This window comes from Lissotriton helveticus, chromosome 1_1, assembly GCF_964261635.1.
Source record: "Lissotriton helveticus chromosome 1_1, aLisHel1.1, whole genome shotgun sequence".
Classification (NCBI taxonomy): domain Eukaryota; kingdom Metazoa; phylum Chordata; class Amphibia; order Caudata; family Salamandridae; genus Lissotriton; species Lissotriton helveticus.
In genome coordinates this window covers 1423213387-1423230110 of record NC_136057.1, presented here as the reverse complement: position 1 = coordinate 1423230110, position 16724 = coordinate 1423213387, and the positions used below count along the sequence as shown (strand labels likewise).

The 16724-nt window shown below is 47.4% G+C and overlaps 1 protein-coding gene across 1 annotated transcript in view; it reads right to left on the bottom strand.

Moving 5' to 3' along the window:
• Positions 1–47: 47 nt before the first annotated feature.
• The window catches only part of MAN2B1 (mannosidase alpha class 2B member 1), a 275966-nt gene continuing 259289 nt past the window's right edge, over positions 48–16724 (bottom strand). Inside the window, exons 23-24 of the mRNA XM_078685299.1 lie at positions 2388–2490; positions 48–1786 (exon numbers count right to left, since the gene is read on the bottom strand). Of these exons, the coding sequence (XP_078541425.1) occupies positions 1659–1786; positions 2388–2490 (231 nt within the window). The 3' untranslated portion in view covers positions 48–1658. The remainder of the gene's footprint in view (positions 1787–2387; positions 2491–16724) is intronic.

The following is a 16724-nucleotide window of genomic DNA, read 5'->3' as shown; positions in this document are numbered from 1 at the left end:
TGGGGAAAAGGTTCCCCTGGCGCCCAAAAAAAGACCAAAAGAAATAATAATTTGCAAACTTCATTTATTACAATGTTTCCTGGTGCCAGCAGTATCCTCGAATGATGGAAGGAAACTTATACCTCCATGCGATTTTAGGGCTTGAGATGGGGGCAAACTGCAAATATGTAAAATTTAAAGTGGGTGGGGAAGGGGGGAGATGGGGATGTCACACACAAAGCTTAGGAAAGAAAGTACCACGTGAGCTGCGGATAGAGGCTGCTCTCAATCGGGTCAGATAGTGCATCCCTGCATGCCTCTGTGGTCCCCTTGAGGTATGTGAAACAGTTTTACAGCAGAGCGGTGAGGCAGGTTTCAGACAGGGGCTAGCAAGAGGTGCCAGCAACTGATACACTTACAAGGGTAGTAAGAGTAGGCTTTGCATTGTCCAGGACCCAGGGGGAGTCTATTGGGATGTGCTAGCTTCACAAAAGATGCAGATCGTGCTTCTCATGGAGTTGCATTTTTGCCTACACTGCAGAGAGTTGGCACATTCATGGAACCATCTTTGTTGTGGAAGAAGCCCCTTGACTTATACTGAAAATGTGTGATTCCAGATATCTGGGTCACCTCAAGAATATTTGGATGGAATGCAGTATTAGTTGCTGAAGCCAATGCATTCCCCCATTCATAGGCACTTTCAAGACAGGTTCTGGGTGTAAGGCTGAATAGATAACCGCAAGTAAGCAGGCAAAGGTCCCATGTGCAGGCTATGACCCTACTGGTTTAATCTCTCGTTGTAGTACCATGCAACGTGCACCTTCTATGATCTACCCAAACCCCTTGTGACAAGGCAGTTCGGGCCAATGTGAACCAAGGCCAATGAAGCCTTCTCTGGGGGTTTTCCAGGGCTCAGTATAGGCCCTACACCCACAAACAACCCAACCATAATCTTTCCCATGTTTAAGTGGACTGCAAAATTACCATTTCCCCCCTCCACAAAAAAATCTACGTTCAACAAGTTGACTAAACCAGTTCTCAGAACTGAGCACCAAACTTAAGATGTCTACACTTTGACTTTAGCCCATAAAGAAAATGGCTAGATTAAGGGATTGTGGGGTTGCAGGGGGACATTTTCAGACCAGCTGCATGTTCTTTGCCACAGCTGTACAGAATGAGTCCCACCTAGAAGAATCTGTCTCCCTTCAAGGTGAAAGCTATGAATTGCATCAAGAACTTTGACAAAAGAGGGAAGGCACGCGAGTCTTCCATGAAAAAGACATTTGTATTTAGCATTTGTAAACGACCCTCTGCTCTACCCTGACAAAATAAGATGCAGTCACAGAACCACCTCCTCGGCCTGTGATTTCCACTGGAGGGAATCCTTGTGTAGACCATAAAGCACTTGCTGGGTTGAAGGCACTGATATGGTTGACGAGGTTCTATGCTCTCCTTTCAAGTGGGTGGTCCTCACGGCACCTGGGTGGTGACCGCCTTGGAGAAAGTGGTTCTTGAGTCTGTCCTGTGCGTCTTTTGGTGCCTCATGATAAGCATGAAGCGCTGAATCCAGAGCATATAACCTCACTCTACTGAGATTGACAGAGGACGTTCATGACATTTCACAGGCATTTAGGTCGCTGATTGCATCCACCATGGAGTCGGGCCATATACTTGATGGGCTAAGCGCGATCTAGACCTGGGTTTATGTACTTCAGAGTGGCGATGAACGTTTTTATCTCCATGGGCTGGAGGGTGACTGCTGTGGGGTCCAGGACTGGAGCAGGCTTTTGGGAGGGTTCCTCTGGAGCTGCAGAAACATGAAACAGCAATGATTTACTTAGACCTTCTCCAGCCAGTGGGGCAACAAAAGCAAGACAATGCTTTGAGGCATGATTGCAAACAATTGATCCCCTCCCCACCTTTTCGGACTTTCACCCAAAACTATTATAATGCAGGGAGGGGACTTCCCTGCCCTACAGCATGTTACTACAGGTTTTTCTTTTTGCTGTCCTTCCATTTGGAGGGTAGTTATGAGTCTTCCCCCCCCCCCATATGTGGTGCATTTCATTATTTACGTTTAGTTTGTGTCTGTTTTGTCACCTTGGTTGTTGTAGTTTCTGTTTTTTTTGTTTAGTCTTTGTCATAGTTAGTTACCTTATGCACCATTTAATTAATTTATTGTAAAGAACTCAAGTCAAATTGAGAGCGGCGCTTTGCTCTGTTTGTAGAGCCAATACTGCAGGCTCCTCCTTTACCAAGTACTGTATTAGAAAACAGCACCCTCTCTCAAGCTGCACTGTCCCTATTGGTAGGAAGTGAGCTCCCCTCACCTGGCAGTGCCCATATTAAGAACATTACACTACTAACTGTCCTCCAGGGCAGTGTGATGGGTTGTAAGAGCACCTTACCTCTTTGCGGCATCCATGCCAGGCGCTCCATTGACTGCTTCAGTTGGTTCGCCCCCAGGCTAGTCTCCTGAAGTGATGTGATTGTGAAGGCTGAGAAGAGATTCTAGGGAGATGAAGGGGTAGGGAAACAGGAGTGAGAAAGACAGGGGGGGGGGGAGAGAGAGAGAGAACATGTTAAGATATCAGAAGGTATACAAGCGGTGAGATACACAGATATTAAAAAAAAAAGGTAGCCAACGGCTTCGCAAAGGGCACCTGACATTGAAAGAAAAACAAGCTTCAAGCCGAAACGGTAGTGTTACTGCAGAAAAAAATACTTTGCGAATCCCTTAAGGAGTTTCGATACCACTGTAGCAGATTGGAGAAACAGCCAAGACAGAGGAGCACTTGTCATTGGAACCACCCTTCACTCCAGAGCCACACGAGGAAGAACAGGAGAGCTCAATGAGGGAGTGATCAATATGAGATGCCCACATCTGATGCGGTCTATGAACCGGACATCTGGGTAGATCTTGACACAGATTTCATGAAAGAAGTTTTTGATACATATCCTTTTGACCTCCAGTCTGACAACCTACCATTCTAGCACCCTCACTAAAAGGGTTGCGAATATCTACGGGTTACAAATAGGGCAGTAGGCAGAGGCATGCTCCCTGTTAGAATATAATCCTGCCAGTACAAAAGACTCTTCTTACCACTGTTACTCCCCATTATAGAACAATGTAAATGTATGTAAATGTATGAAACTTATATAGCGCAGGACTTACCCTGGGGCATCTCCGCGCTTGCTTAGGGAACCCGTCCTGGTATTCCCCTGTGAGAAACCCCGGCAGGGTATCCACAAGGTGAAAGCCAGGCATCCCGCCGCGAGGGGCCAATGTGGAGATTAAGCAAGCTATTGCCCAGAGTCGCAGAGTGTGACCCCGTGAGTCGAGTAGGCACCGGAGCGAGAATTGTCGAGACCGTGGAATTTATGAGCCCTAGACCCGCCGAGGCGGGGAACCGAACCCTGGTCCACGGTCGATCTCAGATTCCGGGTCTGCCGCCTCTAACCACTGAGCCACACTTCTCCACTCCAGAACAATGGGAATAGCTATTCAGTACCTGGCATCCTTTAACCCTGTAAAACATAGGCTTAATTAATAAGAATGATGGACAAAACACAGGGCCCTACCTACATAAAGAACAATGAATGAGTGATATTTCTAAAGCGCACGGTTATCTGAGAAAGAGGTTTCCTGGAACTGAAATTCATACCAATAGAAATGGGCACAGTAATAGTGGTCGGAAAAGCCTTTAAAAAAAAATACTGAACTATTTGATTGCACCAGGCAATCATTTCCTCACCGTCATTTTCAGTTGTTCTTGTAGGAGAAAGGATGTTATAACCTTGCATTTAGTGTCAGATTGTAATTTGTGAAGGAAAGAATGCGTTTTGTGTATGAATTATTTTACATATAAAATTAAGAATTCAGAAATAACAGCAAATACATTGTCATGAAAGTCCTGCTTATACCCATATAGAGATAGAAATGTTGATTGTGATACATGCACCAATAGCAAACAAAACATATATATTTAATATACCCCAGCGCTGAATCAGGAAACGCCCAAGGCGGTAGCCACGCCCACTGCGAGGCCACGCCCACCCCCAGAGACTACAAATGTGCCGGCCATACCAGCGCAGCGGACGAGCGCAGCGGGAGCGCCGTTTGCGTGCCGAAGGCGCGCCTAAGGCAAGCCCGTCTGCGCACGACCGGGCCTAGGGCCACTGCCCCTGCCGGATACAGCTGCCCATAAGGTAAGATACTCACGTCGGGAGTTACTAAGTCTCAGACCCCCCACCCCCTCTTGTAAATACACTCACGACCTAAATGGACCCTTCATCCGCTGCACCCTCTGCAAGCCAGTACAACGCAAATTACTTATAAAACCTCACAAGCCTGCTGCCCTGATACTGGCCTCACTTAACTGCCGTTCGCTCCCCAAACATGCGACGCAGATCAACCACCTCATTGAAGACCAAAAGATTGATATCCTCTTCCTCACGGAAACATGGCTCGCCCCACATTCTGAGGCAGACATGGTGCTAGCAACCCCTCCAGGCTTCCTCATTCAGTCCCTACCCCGCCCCCTAGGCCGAGGTGGCGGTGTCGCCATCATCCACCGGGACCACCTTCTTTGCAAATCTGAGGATGCACAGATCCCTGACTCTGAAAGCCTGCAATTTACAATCAAACTAGACTCGACCAACACTCTGACAGGAGTCCTTGTCTACCGCCCTCCCGGGCATCCAGGCCCTTTCGCGAGCGCTCTCCTGGACACTGTTACAACCCTGGCCCACTCCATATCGAATTTCCTGATAATAGGAGATCTTAACATCCATCTCGAAGACCCTACCGACCAGACAGCAGCTGACCTGATCGCTGATCTGGCAGCTCTTGACATCCACCTCCTTAATTCCGGACCCACTCATACCAAGGGTCACCTGCTGGACCCAGTGTTCACTAACACTCCATCGATGCAAGTGAAAGATTCCTCCCCCTTACCCTGGACAGACCATTTCCTAATTTCCTTCCTACTGCCAGGTTTCTTCAGGAAACCTCAAAAACCGCCCACCTACATCAGGGACAGGACCTGGTCCAGACTTCCTACCGAAGAGTGGGCCAGCATTCTTAAAAACACCTGCCCGGCACGCGCAGATGATCCGGCTGTCGCTGACAGCAATTTCAGAGAGTGGATCACCACCTCCCTGGACTCCGTACTCCCACTAAGAACTAGGGAGGATAAAAACGGAAAACCTGGGTCCGCCCCGTGGTATACCACTGACCTCCGACTCCTCCGTAAAAACTGCAAAAGAGCCGAACGGCTTTGGAGGAAAGACTGGCAGCACTCCAGCAAGGATGCATACCACAATACAGTCAGACTCTACAAAGATGCCATCAGGCACGCCAAAGCCTCCCACTATGACACGCGGATTACAGAATCTTCTAATTCAGCCAGGGAATCCTTCATAATCGTAAAGGAGCTGCTCAAAGTACCCCATTCACCGTCCTCCAGTCCCATCGGTGGACCGAAGTAATGACCTAGCCACGTACTTCAACGATAAAATCGCCCGTATACTAGTTTCCCTCCCCCCGCCCGGGCCCACCAGCCACTTGGACAATTCGACACCCCCCAGTCAAACCGAAAGTCATCCTCGTCCTCAACTTGAGACATTCAGGCCAGTAACATGTCTGGAAGTCGAGCGAACCATGACCAAAATGAGAAGTGGTTCACCACTTGATGCGGCTCCCATCAGATTCCTCAAAACCGTTGCCCCTGTCATCGTTCCCACGGTCACGGAGCTCATTAATAGCTCACTTACCCAGGGATCTGTTCCTGCCAGCTGGAAGAGCGCGGTGGTAAAAGCACTCCTTAAAAAACCTCAGCTCGATCCAGCAGACATGGGAAACTATCGACCAATTTCTCTCCTACCGGCAATCAGCAAGCTAGCTGAGAAACTGGTCAACAGACAATTGTCCCAGTTCTTTGAAACAAACAACATCTTACGGGAATCCCAAACTGGTTTCCGCCCGGGCCATGGCACAGATACTGCCCTCCTCGCCGTCATCGAGGAGGCAAGGCGCATACTGGATTCAGGAGGGTCAGTGGCAGTGATCCTCCTGGATCTCAGCGCAGCCTTCGACACAGTCAACCACCGTGTCCTCCTCCATCGGCTCGAGGCAGCAGGGATCACCGGGACGGCACTTAGTTGGACAGAATCCTTCCTCACCGGACGCACGTTCCAGGTATGGGACGGCATCTACCACTCAGCCACCCTCCCCCTCACAAGCGGGGTCCCGCAGGGATCTTCCCTGAGCCCGACGCTGTTTAACGCATATATGGCTCCCCTGGAAGACGTGGTGACACCATTTAACATAAAAATGGTAAGCTACGCTGACGACACTCAACTGGTCGTCTCTCTATCCCAACTAGCCGACCACCCAGAGAAACTGGCGAGCTGCCTTACCCAAATACACAGCTGGATGAGTGATTCATCACTAAAATTAAACGGGTCTAAGACCGAAGTGATGCTCCTGGGAAAACAATGGGCAACCATCCCCCCAACAGTCTGGCCCGACGTATTCGGAGAAATCCCCTCCCCGAAGCGTGAAATCAAAACCCTTGGAGTATGGCTCGAACCGGAGCTCACCATGAAGACGCAAGCGGCCAAAACTGCTGGCACCTGTTTTGGGCTCATGCGCACCACCCGTAAGATCCTCCCATTACTTCCTCCTCCCTCTAGGAAACTTCTCATCCAGGGGCTAGTTTTGTCCCGTCTTGACTACAGCAATATGGTCTACCTGGGCGCCCCAGAGGCCACCCTGACTAGACTACAGCGGACACAGAACGCTGCGGCCCGTCTGCTCACGAACCTTCCGTCGAGAGTGTCAGCAAAACCAGCCCTCAAGGCCTTGCACTGGCTCCCTGTTCGCCAAAGGGTGGAATTCAAAGCCATGTGCACAACACACAAACTTATCAACGGATCTGGCCCTACTATCCTCAGCAGCCTGGTCACCCCCTACAAAGCATCCATATCCCTCCGTTCAGACAGTGAGCACCTAGCCAACGTCCCCAAATTCAAAAGGACCCGCACCGGAGGCCGACGATTCTCAGTGCAAGCGGCCGTGAGATGGAATTCCCTCCCACGCACCCTCAGACTGGAAGCCATCTACCTGACCTTTCGCAAAAAACTGAAAACGCACCTATTCCCGAAATAACTGTTCCTCCTCCCTCCCTCTCCTTACAGGATAAACAATCTCCTTACAGCGCGGGGATGCCCTTGGGTCACCAGGCGCTATACAAATCGCTAAAATAAAAAAAATAAAAAAATAAAAAAATTTAAGAGTTAGAAAAAGGAAGAGAGGAAATAAGCTATAGATGGAAGAAAGTAAAGAGGAAGGGAAGGACAGAAAACGAGGAGAAGGAAGACACTACAAAGCAGGGAAGAACAAGCATTTGCAATGCAATAGGTCTCGCATTTACGCGAGTTTGAGCTGTTGACATTGCAAATGACAATGCCTTTTATTTTTGTTTTCGTTTTTAAAACATAAATAAAACGCATTGTTATTTACAATGCCAATAGCTTAAACTCGTGTAAGTGCGAGACCTATTGCATTGTGGACCCGACAAGCTATTTTACTGATTGACCGTAATGATATTCATTGAACCAGAAATCTTAGTAAGTTCCATACAGTAATTTCAAGGTGCATACAATTTGAGTAAAACAGATCATAGATTGAGGTGTTAATGTTCTGGATCTAGCTGAGCCAAGCAAAGACATTATAGTAAAAGAAAGAATATTTATCTATTTTATATTTTATGCTGTATAGACTTTAGTATGGGTTTTAAAGTCCGCATTAAAAATAAATAAATGGTAAGTGTATTGTTGCAGAAGCTGAGCGGCCTGTCAGAAACTAAAATGGAGTAAAAGGGGTCGCGCTTTTTAAAAAAAGTTACACGATGTCTCAGAGTGAGAATATCAACTCAACAGTTGTTGCAGTCATCCTTTCCAGGAAAATACTGAGCGCCAGAGTGCTGTAGTTAAGATATGCCCTTACTCATACGGGACAAGATACACAACCTCTCGATTCTGAACCAGGACTTGTCTCAGTACATCTCCCACCACGTCAGACCGGCCTGTCACTTAAACCTATCCCAGTCCCAAGATTATTACCTCAAGAGAACGCCCTGATCATGATATCCAGAGAGTTCCCAAAACACCCCCCAACAACTCCAGAGAAATGATATCCCTTACCACACTTGGGTTCCCGAACAAGAACCTCATTAGGAACCCTCCGCCTCCAGGTGTGCTCCTTCAAAATCCTCTGTCCTCCCATGTACTCTCCTATGCATGGTCCTTATGAAGTGGTATCCTAGCTACAAAGCAACGAAGAGCTGCACGCAATACGGCTATACATTCTAACAAGAGTGACTGAGAGCTATAGATGAGTTGAAGCTAGGGGGCTCAAGAAACTAATCAAATGCACCATCGAGCGAGGACACTCTGCCTTTAAATTACACCACCCACGGACCCCGCATCAAGAAAGGAACCTTTGCTAATAGGCCCTATGCCACACAACAGCTCAAGTGTGTCTGGGGAAGCAGACACTGAGTGGGCCACTTCCAAAGAGAACTTCCTTGCATCCTGTCCCTGGAGAGGTGCTCATCCCCCCCACCAACCACTTTTGATGCACGCAGGAGCCTCTCTTACCTCCATGTCGCTGATGATGGTTTGGAAAAGCCGCACTGCACTCCTCCATGCCGGCATCCATATTTCTGTGCTCTCGGTGTATAATACACAGTGACTCGAGCTGGTGCAAAACTCCAATGCAGTTCCCCGTAGCATGCTGCCCTGCTCGGGCTCTGCTCCCTTCAAAAATATGCTCTGCTCCGCTAGACTTCAGTCTCTCACCCACCCAAGGTATCTACTGTCCGCTGGGCCCGGCTCCCCCTGTTCTGGACTATGCTCCCACCAGGCTCCCGGCTCGAATCTTCTCCCAGGCTCTCCAGCTGCACAGGCTGACACCGGCTCTGTGATTCTACCAAAATGAAAGAAAAAAACATCTATTTCTATCATTTTGGTATAATCGCAGCACCCGCGCTTTACTTTTAAAATCTTAAAGTAAAGCGCGGGTGCAGCGATTATACCAAAATGAAAGAAATAGATGTTTTTTCTATTTCTTTCATTTTGTTATAATCGCGGCACCCGCACTTTACTTGTAACATTTTAAAAGTAAAGCGCGGGTGCCGCGATTATACTAAAATGAAAGGAATTTCTCTTTTAGAGCCATCCCACTTGGACGGGCTTGGCCTGACTTACATGTGTGGTAAAAGGTTTATTATTATTCTTTATGGGGCCATCTGTTTCGCCCCATAAAGAATATAAGAAACCTTTTACCACACACGTAAGTCAAGGAAGCCAGTCCAAGTGGGGTGGCTTCAAAAGAACAAGCATTTACAATGCAATGGTCTCTGCATTGTTAAAGTTAGAGCGATTGGCATTGCTCATGACATTATTTTTATTTATTTTTTTGTTTTTAAAACATAAATAAATGGCATTGTCATTTACAATGCCAATAGCTTAATAGCTCGCAAATGCGAGACCTATTGCATTTGCACCCACACAAAGCCACCCACACACACATACAGAGCCACCCACACAGTCATTCACAGAGCCACCCACACACACACAGAGCCACACACAGAGCCACCTACTAAAAAAGCTACACCCCCAGACAAACAGAGCCCAACCCAGAGCCACACACACACACACAGCCCCAGACACACACATAGCCACACACACACACACACACACACACACACACACACAGAGCCACACACACACACAGAGCCACACACACAAGGCATGAAAAGCAGAAAACTTAGGGGGCAGAAGGCAAGAAAAATGGCTATCAGGGGGGCAGAAGGCAAGAAAAACGGCACAATCAGGGAGGCAGAAGGCAAGAAAGACGGCACATTCAGGGGGGCAGAAGGCAAGAAAACAGTGGTCCATGTATTGGTCACATCTCACTTAAACTATGCAAACAGCCTATTCTGCATACTTATTGCGCAGACTACAAATTGTCCAAAACTCTGCGGCAAGGCTAATCAGGCAGGTACCTTACAACTTCATTGGCTCCCTATAAATCAGGAGGATAGAATTCAAGTCACGGACCCTTGCATTTAGGACCACCAGAAGCTTGGGACCTAGGTACCTCAAAAGAGGCTGCTGCTGTACCATGAAAAGCGAGTCTTGAGATCCAACTATCTGCGACCCCTGAAAGTCTCACGTTACCATAAAGCATGACTGGGCGGTAGATCCTTTGCGGAGCAGTCATCTAAACTATGGAACTCTCTCCCACTTCACCTGCGCGTGCTGGAATCAGAAACAGAATTCCAGAAAGCTTTAAAAAACTGGCTCTTCAGGCAGGAATAGTTGGCCCACAAGAGCGCTCTCCGCTAGCACCGGGACACCTCTGCTAAGGTGGCTGTGTACTCTTGAAATCCTCATTCATTCAGACTAAGATCACGCTCACCCCTGCTATAAACAAATACTCCCCAAGATCACCTACATCACAAGCCACTTTACAAACTGGCCCCGCTCTGCCACCCGGAGAAAAACAATATCAAATCCCCATGCATTTTTGGTTTGAAAAGACTGCAGACATTTGCGTTAAGACCTGCATTTACGATCTAACGTGGCTGTTTTTGCAGATTGTTGCACAACAGCTGGATACTTTCTCAGACATTTGTATACACAGTCATGCTACATGCTATTATGCCCTTGGGTCTTCTGCAACACTTCATGGCTGAACCAGACAGTATTTAGGATGTCTCTTTTTGCATGCGGTCAGTACAGCTGGGTATTTCGTTATATAACTATTTACATTTAACACCCCTCCCCCCCCTCCAACCAGGCGTAAATCCTTTTACGAATTGTGCCACCAATGGGGTGTTTATGCCTTTTTAGTCATTGTATTAATTTTAATTACAGTTGCACTACACTGTTCTCGCGTTGATTAAATGGATTGTTTAAATAATGTATGATCAAACTTGAAGCCAAATTCAATACATTAATGTGCTGTGGGAAACAGGCAAAACATAAGTACACCAAAATGTGTAAACGAATAGGTAGACAGGAAACCTGGTACCCCAGTTGAAAGACACAATGCCACTGCCCTTAGGTGATATCAGTCTTCAGTTGCCGAACAACAATTGTGAGCAAAGACGCTACTCCGTCCCTGGCACTTGGAAAGTTTCTATTATCCTCCGAGGATCGGTGTTGCAAAGAAGGTTGGAATGGGTCGTGCCACTGCAGCATCCCAGGAGTAGGCCGCAAACTGTTAGTACATGCCTCAGCGCAGCAGGGTTAGCTGTATAGATAAGGCGCAGGTAAGCTGCCCACGACACCGGCTGCAGCCTCACTGTGCGTACCTGAAAGTGGTCAGAGAGAAGCTGTGTTTCACCAAATTACGCTATATTTCACCAAATTTACTCCTTCTCCACGGCCCATACCTGAAATGTAAACCGGTTGCTCGATATACTGAACGCGATCTGTGCCTCGCCGAAACGCCGATTTGCCACTTGCTGTGATTCAAGATTTAAAACTAAACGATGGACTCCGAAATAAACCCTCATTGCTCTAATTCAATAACGATGGCCATCTTGGAAAAGTAACGTATTGCTAAAGTCGCAATGCTGCATCACCTTAGTATTAACGATGCCTCCTGTTATTACAATAATGCTATATTATAAGCAAGAACTGGAGGACAATGAATATGATTACCATATCTACTGCTAGAGGTGAGCGAGCCCCTGAAAGCTCAAGCCAGGCTCGAGGCTGAAGCCTAGCTCAGGTCTTGTTGGACCCTCGAGCCCATAAAGCGCGGAGGCTTTCGCCTCTTTACTCCAACAGGATGCGGTGTTGGCGCCAGAGCTGCTACATTGGAACTCTGGAACCAAATCCGAGTCCCAGTTTGGCCTGAACATCCTGTGAATCTGCGCAAATCACTTAATCTCCCCTTCCCTTAAACAATGCATGTGACCATGTGTAATGTAACTAACTGGTATTGATATAGAGTGCTCCAGGTCGAGTTTGTGTTTTATATTAAATAACTGCAGAAGAATGCCGTCGAGTTGGTTGGTATGAAGAGATCAAAAATGTCTGTTATATTTTACTAAGGATCGGGAGCTGAGATACACCACCTTAAGAGAACCTTGGTGTTTCCTGGTATGTGTATTTGTTTTAAAGCATTCAGCTCCGATTGATTTAGCTGGTTCAAAGCTTGGAATTTTGAGGTGGAGTAACAATATGAACCATCATAGTGGCTGTCCCCGGCCTGGTGCAAATGAGCTTGCCTTTGGCATACCCGCTGTGTGATCGCACAGTCAGCATGCTTATATATCCCCCGGCATATTGATAGAACTAACCATTCAAGACGGCGCTCCACTTCCTGTTTCCGACAACAGGGTGAGGAATATCAACTTTTACCACCACCTAAGAGAATATACTAGGTTTGATGAGAACCCCTCAAAGGACCACGTAATCCGCCCTACCGTTAAAATACTTAAAACAATTCTAATAGCACTGAATAGTATCGTAATAAACTAAACATTTTACAAAAATCACACTATTTACTGGAAAACTAAAGTGCAGGTGCAGCAAAGAACAAGTCAGCAATTGAGTCAGTAATGCAAATATTCAAGGAAACGGTGCATCCATCTCATAATGCACCACAGATCACTAACATATGAGGCTGCCGCACAGCCTACATGCTTCAATATCCCCCGTGACACATCTAGAGCGCTAACCGTTCAAGATGGCGCTCAACTTCATATTTCCAAACAACCAGCTCGAGGTGAGTAAATTTGAGTTTTCCCCCAAACACAAACTCCACAGGGAATACGGCACAGCCCCGGGAACAATCCACCTCAACAACGCCTGTGTCCAAAGTGCTGTACATGACACAGAAAAGTGGGTCAATTGACTGACTAGATCCAGAGTGGGCGAGGGGGTATAGTTAACACAAAGGTAAACCCTAGGATGGAAGGGAGTGACATGAGAGGCCACTAACCACTAATGTGGATGTTACTATGAGGACCGTCATCATTAGCGAGAGGGAATTCTGTACCATTGCTGACTTATTGCAACAGTTGTTTGTGTGTGTGTTTTCTGCCATGCCAAACGTGTTGCTGTGTGTGCATATACGTGTGCGCACGCCCTGCTACGGTCTGTTTCCCTGCTGTATGTAAGGGAAACGCGTACTGCTACTGCTATAATATACCCGTCTTTGTGCAAGGGAAGCTTGTCCTCGTTCTATCCATGTTGGTCATGTTTTGTGTGTAATTTTGAAAGAACAAGACCATATTTGATACCAAAAACCCGAAAAGCATGGGTTAGTCAATGCTTAAGTTTATTATACACAGCAATGCAACTGATATCTAGAAGCGGAAAATCTCGCTATTATCTGGGACTAATATTCCCAATATGACCGAGCCACAAACATCAGAGAGATACAAGTGCTGAGAAGTGCAGAGACTCTCCTTTTAGAATTAAAGAAGTGCAGCATCTGCCCCTTTAAAGCACCGCTTATAGGAGAAATAACAGGCACCACAGTGAGGGGTAGAATCCTTTGGCGGGGCCCTGGGTACTTACAGCAGGGCGGGCCTGGCTCTGGGGGTTTCTCGGACAGACTGCCAGTCTCCATCAGGTGTTCTTCAGTCCCGGCCGCGGCTCCTGGACGGTCGCAGGCGTGTATTCCGGTCCCTCGGGGCCTCCTTTCTGCCCCACGGTCCGAGGGTGAGATATGTCGAGGCTCGTCTGATCCCTTCGCAGTCCGCGCTGCTCTGGCGAGAGGAGGGAGAAACTCACAGAGTAACCTGAACACGTCACGGCCATGAAAGTGAAACTCCGCGGCGCAGGAGGGCGTCACCCAGGTGAGTAAAAGTTTAACCCGAAGAACTAAACAAAAAAAGTCAATGTATGCATTTCAAGCTAATTGATTGGCGGGGAGAAGCTGCCGAAGTCTTTTATCTCGTGGGAGCCCCCTCTTGTCACTGCAACAAACTGACAGCGTGAAGAAACAAGCACATGCAAAGCAATGGAGGGGTGGTGGGAACGGAGACACAGACAGCGGGAAGGGGGGCGGGCAGGACAGCAAGCACGAACAGGGGGGGGGGCAGGACAGCAAGCACTCACCTGAGGACGACTTCTCCCGGCGGCGGTCGGGGGAAATGGCAAAACAAAAGCGCCGCAAAAAAAAGTAAACGCCCACCTCCGAATGAGGAAAAAGGGGCGGGGCTTAAAAAAATGCAAGAAACGCCCATGAATCTGCTCAAGCCCTGAGTGACACCCATCTCTTCCAATGGCTAGCCTCCATTTACGAAGCTAGCCAATGGAAGAGAGAGGCGGGTTAAAGCCCCACTGAAGAAGTCATAAAATCTTCGGCTCCGCCCACTGCTTCGCAGTGCGACGGTAGCCTCGACCTAAAAAAAGAGTATGCCACTATTACCTCTTTTCCAATGGCTGGCCACCGTTTAGCATGAACGGTGACGCCAGCCAATGGAAAAGAGGGGCAGGGCTTAACCTCGCTAGTGAAAGTACTCTGAAAACAAAGTCTCGCAAGCTCGACTGCGCATGTGCGCAGCCTACGCTAGCGAGACCTAAAAAGCGGGAGGGAGGGTTAGTGAGTACAGTGATGGTAATGAGGAAGAAGCAAGAGTAAGTGAACTACTGGGGGGAAATGGAGCATCTTTCAAAAAAGGGGGTTCATGAAAGAAGAAAAATATCTGCTTTGTCCATTAAATTGTGAATGATCTCTTCATATGATGTAGTTTTGTACTCTTCATATGATGTAGTTTTGTACATCTCCGCAAGCCATTCCTCACGTGACAGCAATTGTGGAGAGCGCCAATGTCAAAATACAGATTGTGGAAGCTTATTTGAAAGAGAGTCAGGAGCGTGTTTGAGGCTAGGAGGTAAAGAGTTCCATAACCTTGAAGTGTGATAGAAAAAAAGAATGACCTCCGATCCAACTACGCTTGAATTTGGGCACCCTCAGGAACAAGGCTCCTGAGGAGCATCAAGTGTAAGAAGGAAAGTAAATACACATTTTTCTGAATATGAATTCCAGACAGATGCCATTAATGGCTTAATAGGCTTTAGCGGAGGGCCTTAAATCGCATCTTTGTTAAATAGGGAGCCAATGGTGAGTCCGAAGAAGAGATTGGTCAGAGGTCCTGTGAGAAAGATTAACACAGGCAGCTGCTTTCTGTCGTTTTTTCATATTGCATATATTTTAACTATAAAAAAAAGTTAAATGTTATAGTTAGGTGACATGTTCAGTTGCAACCTAACGTTCTAAACTCTAAAAGCCACAGAAATTCACTAGTTATGCTCATTTCAAGTAACTCGCGCTCCTGCCATGCACAGCTCTCCTCAATAATTTCCCTGCAAATGTTGCAGTAATTTTATCAATGTTGTTATAGAAGATTTTATGAGTGATTGAATATGTGGGGTAATTAGCAGTGCATTGGGGAGGGCACGAGCTATAGTTAGCTCAAGTAACTATAACTGGTGAATTTCAGTGTTTTTTCGAGTTTAAAACGTTACATTGTTACTGAACATTTCACCTAAGTAGAACGTTACTTTAACCTTTATTTTTTTTTCAGCAAATGTCGTTTTTTTTTTTTTAAAGCGTGAAGTAATATTTTATTACCATATGTTAAATCCAAACCCCTGCCGTGCATAGCAGGTCCAAATGTCAAGCCCCCGCATGAAGCCAACCCCATGCTACGCAAGGCCTGTGGCCAGGCACTGAGCCAACCTCCAAAAAGATAGCAACCCCACACTGTGCCGGGCTTTCCGTCAATCAGCCAGGCCCAGTGGCCACCCCTGTCCCGCATACAGCCAACCCTACAATGTGCACAGCTTTTGGCAGTGTGGGAGTGGCCACAAGGCTATGTGGCCAACCCACTCAAAGGTATCCAAACCCACTCTGCACAGAGCCTTTGGCTGTGTCCGGAGGGGGTGGGCCACAGTGCCTGGCCCTGGGGACCCCACCCCCAGGGCCATTTTATTTTAATGGTGGGGCGCGTGCCCCCCCTCAAGCCTATTCTGACCCTGTTGACCGTATCTCCCAGGGCCATATATATGTTTTTAAGGGTAGGTGGGCTGTGTGACCCCCTCCCCAAGCCTCATTAGGTCCGGAGGATTCCATCCCCGAGGACCACTCCTTTAAACAAAGGGGAGGGGCACCCCCCCCTAAAAAAAAAAAGTCACCGGGAAACATTAAAAAAAGAAACAGATTTTGGCCACTCTGGGACCCCACCACCAGGCGTGGGGGGATTCCAGTTAACCCTACCCTCCTATGTTTCTAACTTTTTTTTTTTTAAGGACTTAAGACTGGGTCCTGAGCACTAAGTTAACTGCCGCAACTTCCTGGCTCAGGTAGTGGAGGCCAATCAGATCTCAGCTTGTAGTCTGACTGTTCCATAGATACACAACTTTTTGAGCAATTAATTGCTCAAAAACTAATGAACACATTTACACCAAAACACAAAGCACTTTTTCTGGACTAAGATCTAGCTTTCTGGCAAATTTGGTGTAAATCCGTTCAGCGGTTTTGGCTGTAACTGTGTCTAATGTATCTGATAGACTACTAGCCGCAGAATCCTTCACGTAGAATTATCCCCAATCGTGAGACTGGATCCGAAAACCTTTTTGGCACAGCATCCCTGCGGCTGGGGGGCGGGGCGCCACCACGTGACTCCGCCCAGGCATCGTCCGCATAA